The 16971-nt window shown below is 46.0% G+C and overlaps 1 protein-coding gene across 1 annotated transcript in view; it reads right to left on the bottom strand.

Moving 5' to 3' along the window:
• Positions 1–2363, bottom strand: part of LOC123137948 (calpain-type cysteine protease ADL1) — a 16847-nt gene extending 14484 nt beyond the window's left edge. Inside the window, exons 1-2 of the mRNA XM_044557845.1 lie at positions 2102–2363; positions 215–401 (exon numbers count right to left, since the gene is read on the bottom strand). Coding sequence (XP_044413780.1) covers positions 215–342 — 128 coding nt within the window. The 5' untranslated portion in view covers positions 343–401; positions 2102–2363. The remainder of the gene's footprint in view (positions 1–214; positions 402–2101) is intronic.
• Positions 2364–16971: the final 14608 nt, after the last annotated feature.

Genomic DNA, 16971 nt, shown 5'->3' with positions numbered 1-16971 from the left:
GCATGTGATTAGACTGGTGCGTCAAGCTTTATACCAATGGCAACATTCAATGGTACACAAAGATAGCATGGAATTTGAATAAGAAAAAATAGAGTGCACAAACAACGAATTTAACATAGCAGGTTATTAGTTAATCCCAAGTAAGAAACACACAAATGATACATGCAAATAAAAGCATAATCCTCGCAAAAAGTATATTCAAACACCAGCATACCTATATAACCTCCATGGCCTCCAATTCACAGCCCATAGAATCCAAAAGCTGAGAGGGCCAAGGACAGCGAAGAGGAACCCACAGACGCTGCATACCAGAACAACTCCACGATGTTCCTCCTCTTCCATCCTCCCCCTCTACAATCACCTTCTGAAAGCTGAAAGCATGGGTACAGGACCGAAGAAACCTGCCAAACAAGTAGAATGTGATAAATCCCATAATTAGAAATTACAATGCCAAAAATAACTACACGGCACTCGAGTATACAGGTTTGGTATTTACTATCCATACAAAAAGACGCACCAAGAAACCCAAACTATATGATAATAAATTTTGTCTCACCATGCTGCCCTACGCTAGCACAACTTCAGAGACAGGGTGATGTATATGTAGGAGTACCAAACAATGCCATCGCAGCCTCAAAGTCACAATATCGACATGCCTTAAGGACTTCGTTGGTAAACCAGAAAAGCATCGAAAACGGAAAATAATATTCAACACCATTTTAAGAAGTCCGTTATCTGACAGGTAGAAAAGCAAACGGTAGCGCCCATTCCAATAAATCATTGCCCCTTAAGCAGCACCATTATGAACCAATGAAAATTCCGACTATTAGTACGACAGCTCACTTGTCCGACTCCAATCGGGTGAAGACTAAGTCCAGATCCGTGAGAATAACGCCAAAAATTCAAGAAAATAAAAATAGCGCTAGGACAAGTAGTAACGTCATCACCTAAAGTAATCCCAATTCCGTCAAACATTAAAAATACAGTATCACCGGACCAATTGCTGCCTATCGGTGAAGTCCAATCAATGAACTGGAGTTAAATCATTAACATGGCGTGCTAAATTTGATCACTGCGGTGAATCTTCTAATTGACCCCAACGGAAATTCGCTTCTAAAATTTAATGAAGCACATCCAGTTCAGCAGTCCAACCAAAAATTACTCATTACTGCAGAAAGGTTATCAAAATCAGATGCTTAGCCTAAATCACCAAGAACTAAGCTAGACGGAATATTAGGGATATTAATATCTCTTAACACATCAGTCATGTAGGCACCAACGCGGAGGCCTGGCAAGAAATGGAAAGAGATACGTCTCGCAAATTCAAAGATGCATACAAAAAGCACCCAATCCAACCGTTGCCCGGCAAAATCACCCTATCCACAGCTATATCTGGAACGTCTCGCAAATTCAAAGATACATACTAAAAGCACCAAATCCAACCGTTGCCCGGCAAAATCACCCTATCCACAGCTATATCTGAAACGCCTCGCAAATTCAAAGATACATACTAAAAGCACCAAATCCAACCGTTGCCCGGCAAAACCACCCTATCCACAGCTATATCTGAAACAGTACCAGCTCATACCCAGTGTGTCTACGCTGTAGAGACAACTAAATTTAACCAAGTCATTTGCTACAAAGTCTCCCAAATGGCCACCAAATCAACACCACTCCAGATGGCAACTAAAGCACCACATGCAGCAACGCGGTGCTCCTAAGCTCCTAAGCAGGCGGCATCATTTCAAGGCTCCCTCCAGGGAGAGGTCGAGCAGCCATCGCAACCCAAAACCCCTATATAAAACCTTCAACATTCGCCTCGTACATGCATATAAGCTCCCCGCAAAGTGGAATCCCGTAGCGTACGCCACAAGCACTACGCGCAGGAAGTGTCCCCAATTCCACACCCCACCAACCCCGCCAATGCGGCGCCTCCGGAGCCCGCAATTCCCGCGAGGAGCGCTCCCAATCGACCCCCCGAGCCCCTCCAGATCCGGCGAACCCCGCCGAAAACGCCCCCGGAATTCCGTCGCGGAAACCCTAGCTTGAGCTCGACTAGACCCAGCGGCGTGGAGGGGGCCCGGAACAGAGGGGCGGTTACCTCAGCGGAGGCGCCGCCTCCGGCGGCGCTACGTCGGGATCCTCGCCGGCGAGCGAAACCCTAGGTACGGCCTCGCCTGTCCTCCGCTCGGGCTTCGATTCGATTCGTCTCCGTGCGGCTGTGCGGACCTGTGTCGTGAGCGTGAGCGAGAGCGAGAGGGGGAGAGGGGAGCTGCTGGGTGGGGGAGACAAGGGAGTGACGTTTGTCAACTTGGGTGGGCTGCGCTGCTGACTAGTGTTTGGTTGGTGTGTGCGCGTCTCCTGCGCGACTGCCTCGGCGTGAGCTGAAGCTCGTGCCGTGTGCGTGCGTGCGTGAGCGAGTGTGCGTGCGCCGAGGGACTCGGGCCGGGGTACACGAACCAACGACCGAGCAACGGCACGCGTTCGACCAGACCTGTTTTTCTTTTCTCTCGAGGCTCACGTCATGTCCCGCCCCTGAAAAGAACGAAATTTTGATAGGGGTATGATTTCCCGTTTACAATCGAGAGCATTTTCTTGCTATTCCCCGTGTCTCATGTATCGTTGGTTTTTCAACCATTCTTGCCTGTGCTCTCCTAGCCATTTCTTTTCTTTTTTGAATTTTCATTGAGTTCATTCGCAAAAGAAAAAAAAACATTGAGTTGCTACGTGTGCAGACTGCACATGCACGAGTGTGCCCATGGAAAAGGATGTGCTCTCTTAAACATTGCTCTCCTAGACATCTTAATTAAGTTGCCATGCATCTTCTCTTGTTCCACGTTATCACCCGAGCTAGCAAAGAGCCGCTGGTTTTTGTTAGAGGCCACTTGATGGAGATGGTAACTACTCCCTCCGTCCGGAAATATTTGTCATCAAAATGGATAAAAATCCCTCTCCCCTCTCCCCTCCCCGCCGGTAGCCGCTCCGGCTCCGGCGTCCACCCCTCTCGCCGGTGGCCACTCCGGCCCCGGCGACCACCCCGTCTCGCCGCTGGCCTTTCCGGCCCTGGTGATCTTCCTCCCCTCCCCTATGGCCATGGCATCTGGATCTCGCAGTCCCCGATCTGTCACCTCCTCGATGCATTGCTAGCGGCCGGTGGTGTCTGGGTTGGGGCTTTTCGGACTCCCCGGGTTCGGCGCGCTCCTCGTCGACGGACGCGGCGGTGGCGGCTGCTCCGGGGATGGAGGCGGCCTGGCACAGGCCAGGGCCGACTCGCAAGGCCATGTGGCGTCGGCGTCGTGCTCTGCGGCGTCAGCAGGAGGCTGGCCTGCGGGGTAGGTCGGCATCCCCTTCCTCTTCCGAGCGGCGTCAAATCCCGCCGGACCTCTATGGGCTCTGTTTTCGGTGTTTCAAGGAGGGCCATTTGAGGTATGATTGCTCGAACGAACCGCTCTGCATCAGGTGTGGTTTGTCGGGGCATGTCTCGTTGATGTCTACTACGCAACCTTCTCCTTGTAGGTGTTGTTGGGCCTCCAAATGCAGAGGTTTGTAGGATAGTAGCAAATTTCCCTCAACTGGATGACCTAAAGTTTATCAATCCGTGGGAAAGCGTAGGATGAAGATGGTCTCTCTCAAACAACCCTGCAACCAAATAACAAAGAGTCTCTTGTGTCCCCAACACACCCAATACAATGGTAAATTGTATAGGTACACTAGTTCGGCGAAGAGATGGTGATACAAGTGCGATATGGATGGTAGATATAGGTATTTGTAATCTGAAATTGTAAAAATAACAAGGTAACAAATGATAAAAGTGAGCACAAACGGTATTGCAGTGGTGGGAAACAAGGCCTAGGATTCATACTTTCACTAGTGCAAGTTCTCTCAATAATAATAACATAACTGGATCATATAACCACCCCTCAACATGCAACAAAAAGTCATTCCAAAGTCACTAATAGCGGAGAACAAATGAAGAGATTATGATAGGGTACGAAACCACCTCAAAGTTATCCTTTCTGATCGATCTATTCAAGAGTCCATAGTAAAATAACATGAAGCTATTCTTTTTGTTCGATCTATCATAGAGTTCGTACTAGAATAACACCTTAAGACACAAATCAACCAAAACCCTAATGTCACCTAGATACTCAATTGTCACCTCAATTATCCGTGTGCATGATTATACGATATGCATCACACAATCTCAGATTCATCTATTCAACCAACACAAAGTACTTCAAAGAGTGCCCCAAAGTTTTTACCGGAGAGTCAAGACGAAAACGTGTGCCGACCCCTATGCATAGGTTCATTGAACCCGCAAGTTGATCACCAAAACATAAATCAAGTAGATCACGTGAATATCCCATTGTCACCACAGATAAGCACGGCAAGACATACATCAAGTGTTCTCAAATCCTTAAAGAATCAATCCGACAAGACAACTTCAAGGGGAAAACTCAATTCATCACAAGAGAGTAGAGGGGGAGAAACATCATAAGATCCAACTACAATAGCAAAGCTCACGATACATCAGGATCGTACCACCTCAAGAGCACGAGAGAGAGAGAGATCAAACACATAGCTACTGGTACATACCCTCAGCCCCGAGGGTGAACCACTCCCTCCTCGTCATGGAGAGCGCCGGGATGATGAAGATGGCCACCGGTGATGGATTCCCCCTCCGGCAGGGTGCCGGAACGGGCTCCCGAAAGGTTTTTGGTGGCTACAAAGGCTTGCGGCGGCGGAACTCCCGATCTATTGTGCTCCCCGATGTTTTTTGGGTATATGGAGATATATAGGCGAAAGAAGTCGGTTGGGGGAGCCATGAGGGGCCCATGATGGTGGGGGTGCGCCCATGGGGAGGTGGGCGCGCCTCCCTGCCTCGGTGCACAAGTACCACCCGGAGGATTTCTTGGTGGTGTTCGCAGGTCATGAGTTTAGGAACAAGGCTCTTGCTGTCCCTTCCGTATCCCGTGGGGGGTGCAGCTGTTCATCAAGCCATGGCTGAGGCACGCGCAAGCGAAATCCAGGTTGATGAGGATGCAGGTGGATCTAGTGATTGAGGGAGTGCCGTCGCATGCTTGGGATCGGGACACGGCGGTGGAGCTCCTGGGCAGCTCGTGTCTGATTGATAGCTTAGCTCCTGAAATAGAGATCAGGGACGACCTGTCGCTCTTCAAGCTGAGGACCTGGTGTGTGGATCCAGAGGAGGTTGATAACCCACAAGTATAGGGGATCGCAACAGTTTTCGATAAGTAAGAGTGTCGAACCCAACGAGGAGCTAAAGGTAGAATAAATATTCCCTCAAGTTCTATCGACCACCGATACAACACTACGCACGCTTGACGTTTGCTTTACCTAGAACAAGTATGAAACTAGAAGTACTTTGTAGGTGTGGAAGGATAAGTTTGCAAGATAATAAAGATCACGTAAATAAAGACTAGGGGCTGTTTAGATAAAGACACAACTAAATTAGTAAAAGTAAAGAGCTTGTTGTCACGAGAAAGTTATTTGTCCCTATGCAATCGATAACTACACCGGTAATCATTATTGCAATTTTATTTGAGGGAGAGGCATAAGCTAACATACTTTCTCTACTTGGATCATATGCACTTATGATTGGAACTCTAGCAAGCATCCGCAACTACTAAAGATTCATTAAGGTAAAACCCAACCATAGCATTAAAGCATCAAGTCCCCTTTATCCCATACGCAACAATCCCTCTTACTCGAGTTTGTGTTTCAGTCACTCACCAACCCACTATAAGCGAATCATGAACGTATTGCGACACCCTACAACGGGAATCCCTCACGCTTGCGCGACACGGAGGGCACCATAGGACAGCACCAATAATAAAACATACAACTCAAACCAATCACGATCATCAAATAGCCATTAGGACAAAACAGATCTACCCAAACATCATAGGATAGCCATACATCATTGGGAAATAATATATAGCATTGAGCACCATGTTTAAGTAGAGATTACAGCGGGTAAGAGAGAGGTTACACCGCTGCATAGATGGGGGGAAGGAGATGGAGATGTTGGTGAAGATGACGGCGGTGTTGGTGAAGATCGCGGTGATGATGATGGCCCCCGGTGGCGTTCCGGCGCCACCGGAAGCAAGGGGGAGAGAGCCCCCCTTCTTCTTCTTCTTCCTTGACCTCCTCCCTAGATGGGAGAAGGGTTTCCCCTCTGGTCCTTGGCTCCCATGTCTTGGGAGGGGCGAGAGCCCCTCCGAGATTGGATCTATCTCTCTGTTTCTGCGTTCTCCTTTCTGGCTCTGTTTCACCGTTTCGTGTATATATGGAGATCCGTAACTCCGATTGGCCTGAAACCTTTGCCGTGATTTTTTTTCCGAATATTAGCTTTCTTGCGGCAAAAGAATAGCATCAACCGCCTTACGATGGGCTCACGAGGGTAGGGGGCGCGCCCAGGGGGCAGGCGCGCCCCCCTACCTCGTGACCACCTCGGGCATCGTCTCGCGTGGATTTTTCTTCCGTATTTTTCCATATTTTCCAAAAATAAGCTCAGTCCGTTTTTATCCCGTTTGGACTCCGTTTGATATGGATATTCTGTGAAACATAAAACATGCAACAGACAGGAACTGGCACTGGGCACTGGATCAATAAGTTAGTCCCAAAAATAATATAAAAAGTTGCCAAAAAGTATATGAAAGTTAATAATATTGGCATGGAACAATCAAAAATTATAGATACGACGGAGACGTATCAGCATCCCCAAGCTTAATTCCTGCTCGTCCTCGAGTAGGTAAATGATAAAAAAGAATAATTATTGATGTGGAATGCTACCTAGCATAATCTTGATCATATGTCTAATCATGGCATGAATATTAAGACACGAGTGATTCAAAGCAATAGTCTATCATTTGACATAAAAGCAATAATACTTCGAGCGTACCAATAAAGCAATCATGTCTTTTCAAAACAACATGGCCAAAGAAAGTTATCCCTACAAAATCATATAGTCTGGCTGTTGCTCTATCTTCATCACACAAAGTATTTAATCATGCACAACCCTGATGACAAGCCAAGCAATTGTTTCATACTTCAATAATCTCAAACTTTTTCAACTTTCACGCAATACATGAGCGTGAGCCATGGACATAGCACTATAGGTGGAATAGAATATGATGGTGGAGGTTATGTGGAGAAGACAAAAAGGGAGAAAGTCTCACATCAACTAGGCGTATCAAGGGGCTATGGAGATGCCCATCAATAGATATCAATGTGAGTGAGTAGGGATTGCCATGCAATGGATGCACTAGAGCTATAAGTGTATGAAAGCTCAAAATGAAACTAAGTGGGTGTGCATCCAACTTGCTTGCTCATGAAGACCTCGGGCATTCGAGGAAGCCCATCATCGGAATATACAAGCCAAGTTCTATAATGAAAATTCCCACTAGTATATGAAAGTGAAAGCATAGGAGGCTCTCTCTATGAAGAACATGGTGCTACTCTGAAGCACAAGTGTGGTAAAAGGATAGTAACATTGCCCCTTCTCTCTTTTTCTCTCATTTTTTTATTTTCTTTCTTTATTTATTTATTTATTTATTTGGTGGGCTTATTTGGCCTCTTTTTTTTTATTTGGGCTTCTTTGGCCTCTTTTTTTTGTAAAGTCCGGAGTCTCATCCCGACTTGTGGGGGAATCGTTGTCTCCATCATCCTTTCCTCACTGGGGCAATGCTCTAATAATGATGATCATCACACTTCTATTTACTTAAAACTCAACATTACAACTCGATATCTAGAACAAAGATATGACTCTATATGAATGCCTCCGGCGGTGTACCGGGATGTGCAATGATCTAGCGTAGCAATGACATCAAAAAATGGACAAGCCATGAAAACATCATGCTAGCTATCTTATGATCATGCAAGGCAATATGACAATGGATGCTCAAGTCATGTATATGATATGATGGAAGTTGCATGGCAATATATCTCGGAATGGCTATGGAAATGCCATGATAGGTAGGTAAGGTGGCTGTTTTGAGGAAGATATAAGGAGGCTTATGTGTGACAGAGCGTATCATATCATGGGGTTTGGATGCACCGGCGAAGTTTGCACCGACTCTCGAGGTGAGAAAGGGCAATGCACGGTACCGAAGAGGCTAGCAATGATGGAAGGGTGAGAGTGCGTATAATCCATGGACTCAACATTAGTCATAAAGAACTCATATACTTATTGCAAAAATCTACAAGCCATTGAAAACAAAGTACTACGCACATGCTCCTAGGGGGATAGATTGGTAGGAAAAGACCATCGCTCGTCCCCGACCGCCACTCATAAGGAAGACAATAAATAAATAAAATTATGCTCCAACTTCATCACAAAGCGGTTCACCATACGTGCATGCTACGGGAATCACGAACCTCAACACAAGTGTCTCTACAATCCACAACCACCCACTAGCATGACTCTAATATCACCAACTTTATATCGCAAAACTATTGCAAGGAATCAAACATATCATATTCAGCGATCTACAAGTTTATGTAGGATTTTATGACTAACCATGGGATTGACCAATTCCTGTCATCTCTCTAAATAGATATAGTGAAGCAAGAGAGTTTAATTCTTTCTACAAAAGATATGCCCGCGCTCTAACAAATATAAGTGAAGCAAAAGAGCATTCTACAAATGGTGGTTTTCTATGTGAAGAGAAACAAGCAATCCAAACTTCAAATGATATAAGTGAAGCACATGAAGCATTCTATAAAGCCATACTCAAAAGATTTAAGTGAAGTGCAATGAGCATTCTATAAATCAACCAAGGACTATCTCATACCAGCATGGTGCATAAAAGAAAAAGAAAAACCCAATTGCAAAAGACGCTCCAAGACTTGCACATAATGCATGAACGAAACGAATCTGAAACATACTGATACTTGTTGAAGAAAGAGGGGATGCCTCCCCAGCATCCCCAAGCTTAGACCCCTGAGTCTCCTTGAATATTTACTTGGGGTGCCTCGGGCATCCCCAAGCTTGAGCTTGCCTCTCTTCCTTCTTCTCACATCGAAACATCCTCGATTAGACACTACATCCACACAAAACTTCAACAGAAAACTCGGTAAGATCCGTTAGTATAATAAAGCAAATCACCACTCTAAGTACTGTTGCAAACCAATTCATATTTTGATTTTGCATTGTGTCTACTGTAATATAACTTTTTCATGGCTTAATCCACTGATATAAATTGATAGATTCATCAAAACAAGCAAACTATGCATCAAAAACAGAATCTGTCAAAACAGAATAGTCTGTAGCAATCTGAACATCCACCATACTTCTGGTACCCCAAAAATTCTACAAAAAATAGGAAAAATAAACAAGTTGTACAGAAAGACAGTGCAAAAGGAATCAGAAACAATTGATGTTCCAATTAAAAATGTAAAACCGCGCACTACAGCCAAAGTTTCTGTCCTGCACCGTACAAACCAACAAGCATTGTAAACATCCTAAAGGCAAACCTTGGCACATTATTTTTATAATACAATGGAATTGTACAAGGGGATAATTATTTTTATTGAAAAGTTTCTATAATTAAGATTCACAAAGTTCCCATGGGCATGAACAAAGTTTAAGGACGTCCCCCACTTTCACAATGCTCGCCTCTCTCACTTTCACTTCTCTTTTTGAAAGGTTTTGGGTTCCCCTCTTTATTTTTGTTGTTTTTAAACTATATCAAAGCACTCAACAGAAATAAATGACTCTCTAAAACTTCCGGGTTGTCTCCCTGGTAGCGCTTTCTTTAAAGCCATTAAGCTAGGCATAAAGTGCTCAAGTAATGAATCCACCCGGATCCCAAGGTACATCAAAGCCAATTTTAATTAACAATGATTTGTAATTTAGCAGTGAGCACAAAGTAACATAAATCATGTAATGACGAAGTCTAACTCTCTTCCTATACATCGGCATGTCATAAAAGAACAATTCATGCACACATAGTAAAGGCCAATGCATAGTATAAACAGTTTCTTGCAATTCTATCGTGTCGGAAACATAGAGAGGTGGAGACATAGTTACTCTCTCATAATAATTGCAAGTAGGAGCAGCAAGCACATGCATATTATATTCATCAAAATCATCATGTGTAGTAGTAAAAGGCAACCCATCAATATAATCCTTAATGAGGGCAAGCTTCTTATAGTATAATCGGGAGAATTCAAAAAGATAATAGGACTATAATGCGTGGGTGCAATAGCAACAATTTCATGTTTAACATAAGGAACTATAGCAAGTTCATCTCCATAAGCATAATTCATATTGGCATCTTGGCCACAAGCATAGCAAGCATCATCAAAAGGGGATATTTCAAGAGAATCAACGGGATCATAACAATCATCATAACAATCATCCTTCGGTAAGCACGAAGGGAAATTAAACAATATATGAGTTGGAGGGTTACTCTCATTAGAAGGTGGGCATGGGTGATCAATCCGCTCTTCATCCTCTTGTTCTTCGCTCTCCTCCTCATCTTTTTCATCCAATGAGCTCACAGTTTCATCAATTTCTTCTTCCATAGCTTCCTGAAAAATATTAGTCTCTTCTTGGACAGCGGAGAATTTCTCAATATATAGTTTAACATAGGCATTAGAAGCATAATTCTCATAACAACATTGAAGTATGGCAAAGTTTTCAGATTTGTAAAGAGTAGCATCATACTTTTCAATCAAAGAAGCAATTTCAAAGCTCCCTTAAAAGCAACAAATTCTTCAATTTGCTGAACATCATAGTAACTATAAAACACCCTTAGCATACGAAGATAAGATCCCATTATCAATAAACTCACATTGGTAGGGAAGGTGTTTTTTAGGGTTTTCAAAACAACAAGTAAAATCATATTCCCAACATAAATTCCAAGCATAGCATTGTAAACGTTGAATTTGACCCCATAATAGTTTCCCTTTTTCAGATATATGGTGTCGCACATAACAAGCATACTCATCTAAAGATTTACCCTCAACTAAGCTAGTTGGGGTTTCAGCACGAGCGCATAGGGATCGAAGATGATCCAAGTAAAAAGCTTCAGTAGTGTGATAGATTTTGAGTGGTACTTCAACCATTGGAGCAGTAGGTACAACTATTTTTTTTGGTATTTTGCGTTTCCTACCCATGACTAAAGATAGAAAACAACTAAGAACAGCAAATAAAAATTACTTAGTGATAAAGCAAACAAGCACACACGAGAATATTCACCCCACGCTATGACTCCCCGGCGCCAGAAAAAGGTCTTGATAACCCACAAGTATAGGGGATCGCAACAGTTTTCGATAAGTAAGAGTGTCGAACCCAACGAGGAGCTAAAGGTAGAATAAATATTCCCTCAAGTTCTATCGACCACCGATACAACACTACGCACGCTTGACGTTTGCTTTACCTAGAACAAGTATGAAACTAGAAGTACTTTGTAGGTGTGAAAGGATAAGTTTGCAAGATAATAAAGAGCACGTAAATAAAGACTAGGGGATGTTTAGATAAAGACACAACTAAATTAGTAAAAGTAAAGAGCTTGTTGTCACGAGAAAGTTATTTGTCCCTAGGCAATCGATAACTAGACCGGTAATCATTATTGCAATTTTATTTGAGGGAGAGGCATAAGCTAACATACTTTCTCTACTTGGATCATATGCACTTATGATTGGAACTCTAGCAAGCATCCGCAACTACTAAAGATTCATTAAGGTAAAACCCAACCATATCATTAAAGCATCAAGTCCCCTTTATCCCATACACAACAATCCCTCTTACTCGGGTTTGTGTTTCAGTCACTCACCAACCCACTATAAGCGAATCGTGAACGTATTGCAACACCCTACAGCGGGAATCCCTCACGCTTGCGCAACACGGAGGGCACCATAGGACAACACCAATAATAAGACATACAACTCAAACCAATCACGATCATCAAATAGCCATTAGGACAAAAAAATCTACCCAAACATCATAGGATAGCCATACATCATTGGGAAATAATATATAGCGTTGAGCACCATGTTTAAGTAGAGATTACAGCAGGTAAGAGAGAGGTTACACCGCTACATAGATGGGGGAAGGTGATGGAGATGTTGGTGAAGATGACGACGGTGTTGGTGAAGATCGCGGTGATGATGATGGCCCCCGGTGGCGTTCCGGCGCCACCGGAAGCAAGGGGGAGAGAGCCCCCTTCTTCTTCTTCTTCCTTGACCTCCTCCCTAGATGGGAGAAGGGTTTCCCCTCTGGTCCTTGGCTCCCATGGCTTGGGAGGGGCGAGAGCCCCTCCGAGATTGGATCTATCTCTCTGTTTCCGCGTTCTCCTTTCTGGCTCTGTTTCACCGTTTCGTGTATATATGGAGATCCATAACTCCGATTGGCCTGAAACCTTTGCCGTGATTTTTTTTTGAATATTAGCTTTCTTGCGGCAAAAGAATAGCATCAACCGCCTTACGATGGGCTCACGAGGGTAGGGGGTGCGCCCCCCTACCTTGTGACCACCTCGGGCACCGTCTCGCGTGGATTTTTCTTCCGTATTTTTCCATATTTTCCAAAAATAAGCTCCGTCCCTTTTTATCCCGTTTGGACTCCGTTTGATATAGATATTCTACGAAACATAAAACATGCAACAGACAGGAACTGGCACTGGGCACTGGATCAATAAGTTAGTCCCAAAAATAATATAAAAAGTTACCAAAAAGTATATGAAAATGAATAATATTGGCATGGAACAATCAAAAATTATAGATACGACAGAGACGTATCAGAGGTGCCTGTGTCCCGCCGTCTCTGAGTGCTGGAGCCGCTGCCGACGAGCTCAAATCCTGCGGAGAGACGCACAACATTTCGACAGTTGCTTGAGTACCCCACCATCATCCATGTCGGCAGAGTGCGGGATTACACACCACCGGAGCTCTGGGGTAGAGCTGACAGTGAGGACGGGGACAGCGGCCAGAGCGGTTTGCTGGGCAGCTCTCGGGATTCGGGACCTGGTGGCCATTGGCAAGTTCAGCCCTGGAAGCGCGGCGTCTGCGACGCACGGGGTGCGGGCAGGCGGTCAGAGGGGCAGGCCGGAGCTGAGCCGGAGGCGCCGATCGCTCGTACCGGCAGGCGCTGGAGGGGCGTGTGGGCCCATCGGACTGGAGATTTCCACCAATGGGCGCTGTTGGGGCCCCATAGGCGGTGGGCCACAAGACCAGGGTCGTTGGGCAGTCAATCATTTCAAACCGTCCTATCAGGTCTACAGGAAGAGGCGGGGGCCCGTTGCAGACAGTTGTTGGGCTCGTCGCATCGGATCCGCTGCCAAAGGTGAGAGGGGTGACCAGTCCCCCGGCCAATGAGATCAAGACAGCGGTCCAGATTCCCGAGCCTTCCGTGCCAGGACCTGGCACCGGGATGGAGAAGGGCACCAATCAGGCTGAGGTGCAGGATGTGCAGTCGGCCATGACTAATTTGGTCGGGCCATAGCTGGGGTCCCGTGAGGTCGAGTTGGGATTGGAGCAGGTGGTGGAGCCGACTGCGACAGCCTTGGTGATACCACAGCATGAGGACCAGGTGGCCGTGCTGGGATTGGAGCAGGACTCGTCGGGGGATCCATCGCGGACGATCGTCTCAGTGCCTCCCAGCACACCGATGGAAAATCAATCATTGGAGCCGCAAAAAATCCCCTTGGTGCCAGGGCGAGTGGAGACAAGGACGCAGATATGCCTTTGACTGATGGTTGGGCCCCAATGGAGGATATTCTGCGGACCAATATTCTGCGGACCAACACATCTAGGAAGGGTGGTGCGCTGGTGGAGGGGGCAGCCACATCGGTGCCCGTTCCCATGCACCCAATAGGGGGTGGGGAGACTGCTAGTCAGGATGTGACCACGTCGATCCCATGTAGCGACACTAGGGATGTATTTTTTAGCCTTGGACATTTGGTTTGCCCGGAATCCAGTCTTTCCACCAAAGAGCAAGTTGCCCTTAGAAATATCAAGACTTTCTACGCGGGATTGCTGAAGAAACTGGCACCTCCTCTACTCAAGGAGTTTGAGGGGTTGCAAGGCGTGCGACCAGGGCAGGATCCGTTCACACCTCGACGCACTACCAGCTTGCTAGGTGTGGGAGGGCCACGCAAAACTAAGGCCTCGGCTGCAGGGACGGTGCTGCTCAAGACTCTAGGGTTCGACTGCGAGGATTTGGCGGTCTCGGAAGATGCGCTAGGTCAGCTTCGTGAGGTGTTTGACTCACCCCTCCAAGAACAACAATTAAGGGCGATCGCGGCCATTTTTGGCAAGGCAATACCTCTCAACTTGGGGGCTGAGCTGGAGAGCAATGAGTTGGTGGCCGCCTAGGTCTCTCGAGGGGCGGTGTGTGCGGACATGGAGCGCCCCTTTTCCCATGTCGTACAATCCACAGGATATGGTATGTTGGAATGTGAGGGGACTGAATAGCCCTGCTAGGAAGAAAGCCCTTAGAGAATTTGTCGAGTCCGTTCGGGTTGCTATCATTTGTATCTTAGAAACTAAGCTAGAATCGGTGGATCAATTTGTAATTATGCAATGTGTTGGGCCAACCTATGATGGCTTTTTTACCTGCCGGCCTCGGACACGCGTGGTGGAATTTTTGTGGCGTGGGATTCCACGAAGGTGCAGTTGACTAACTTCGTCAATGACACAAACTTCACTACTGGCTATGTGTCCCCATTGGAGGGGCCGTCCTGGTGGCTCACGGTGGTTTATGGACCGCAATAAGATGCTCATACGATCAGGTTTCTAGAGGAACTAGCGGCAAGGTGACAACTCTGTCCTGGACCCTGGCTAGTTTGGGGAGACTTTAACATGATTCTGTATGCGGCAGACAAGAATAATGCTTTGCTGGATCGGAGGATGATGAGCAAGTTTAGAAGGTTTGTGGAGGATAATGCCCTCAAGGAGCTTTTCTTGCATGGGAGGAGATTTACGTGGAGTAGTGAGTGAGAAGTGCCGACGCTCACTAAGATTGACAGAGCTTTTGTGTCCATTGATTGGGAGCTGGACCACCCGGAGTGTTTATTGCAGGCTCTCTCTACTTCAACCTCCGATCATTGCCCTCTATTCCTATCTTTGGAAGAACATTTACACTATACGAAGAGATTTAGATTCGAGAAGTTTTGGGTCAAGCTAGATGGATTCCTGGATGTGGTGAGGGAGGCTTGGGTTTGTGACCCAGCGATTTCGGATCCTTTTTACCGGCTTGACGTGTTGCTTAGGAACACGGCCAGAATCCTCGTGATATGGGGTCAGAAAAAAGAGTTGGAAACATCAAGTTATAGATTGCCGTTGCAAATCTTGTCATATTGCAGTTTGATTATGCACAAGAGAATCGGCTGCTGACCAGAGAGGAACGAGGGATGCGAGGAATGCTTAAGCGCTGGTGCTCGGGCTTGCCTCGTTGGAACGAACTATATCCCGCCAGAGGTCTAGGATCTCTTGGTTGCACGAAGGAGATGCTAATTCAAATCTATTCCATCTAGTGGCCAATGGTAGGAGGATGAAGAACTACATCCCAGCTATACACGTGGATGGGCAGGTTATCACAAATCAAGCCGGCAAGGAGGATGCTTTCCTTAATGCTTATAAGGCCATCCTTGGAAGGGACGAGTCACGGGAGCATACTTTGGACCTACAATCTCTAGGTATCATCGCGGTGGACCTGTCTGAGCAATATCTGGTCTTTTCAGAGGAGGAAATTTGTGCGGTAGTTAAAGAGATGCCTTCGGATAAGGCACTGGGACCGAACGGGTTCATTGGACTATTTTTTCAAAAAGCCTGGGAGATTGTGAAGGGATATCTGATTGCTGCTTTGCATATACTGTTCATTGGCAATGGGGTGGGTTTTGGGAGGTTAAACCAAGCGCTTATAACCCTCATTCCAAAGTCTCCGGAGACATGCAACATTAATCACTTCCGCCCGATCAGCTTGGTTCATAGTATGCCAAAGTTGGCTTCCAAGCTCATGGCAACTAGGTTGAGACCGAGGATGGGAGAGCTCGTGCAATTTAACCAGTCAGCATTCATAAAGGGCAGAAACATACATGGCAACTTCTTGCTGGTTCGTCAGATGGCACGTAGGCTGCACAAGAGGAAGGCCAAGGGTGTGTTACTCAAACTGAACATCTCTAGAGCGTTTGACTCACTCTCGTGGCCTTTCCTTTTTGAAGTGTTGAGAGCAAAAGGGTTCTCGGAGTGATGGATTTCTTGGGTGGCCACTCTTCTTACTTCGGCCAGCTCCAGAGTGATTGTGAATGGATCAGCGGGAGCTAAGTTCATGCATGCAAAGGGGTTAAGACAAGGAGACTCAATTTCCCCACTGTTTTTTGTCATTGCCATGGATGTGCTCACGGACATTGTGATCAAGGCACATGACTCAGAGGTTTTTAGTAAAATGAATGGATGAACCCCTTTGCAGATACTATCCTTATAGGCTAAACCCTAGAAGCTAGCCTATGATGATTATGATTGTGATTGTGATCGGCCTTCTAAGGACCAACCTCTCCGGTTTATATAGACACCAGAGAGGGCTAGGGTTTACATGGAGTCGGTTATAAGGATGGAAATACAATATCCGGATCGCCAAGCTTGCCTTCCACGCAAAGGAGGGTTCCATCCGGACACGGGACGAAGTCTTGAGTCTTGTATCTTCACGCTTCAATAGTCCAGACGATGTATATAGTCCGGCTGTCCGGATACCCCCTAATCCAGGACTCCCTCAGAGGCCTCGGCTGCTTCTTGACTTGCACTCCAAGTCCTCTGGATCACGTTCGTTCCAAAAATCACGCCCCCGAAGGTTTCATTCCGTTTGGACTCCGTTTGATATTCCTTTTCTTCGAAATACTGAAATAGGCAAAAAAACAACAATACGGGCTGGGCCTCCGGTTAGTAGGTTAGTCCCAAAAATGATATAGATGTGTAAAATAAAGCCCATAAACATCCAAAAGGGGTAAT

The sequence above is a fragment of the Triticum aestivum genome, chromosome 6B (assembly GCF_018294505.1).
Source record: "Triticum aestivum cultivar Chinese Spring chromosome 6B, IWGSC CS RefSeq v2.1, whole genome shotgun sequence".
Taxonomy (NCBI): Eukaryota; Viridiplantae; Streptophyta; class Magnoliopsida; order Poales; family Poaceae; genus Triticum; species Triticum aestivum.
The sequence above is the reverse complement of the archived record's forward strand: the minus strand, read 5'-3'. Positions and strand labels throughout refer to the sequence as shown.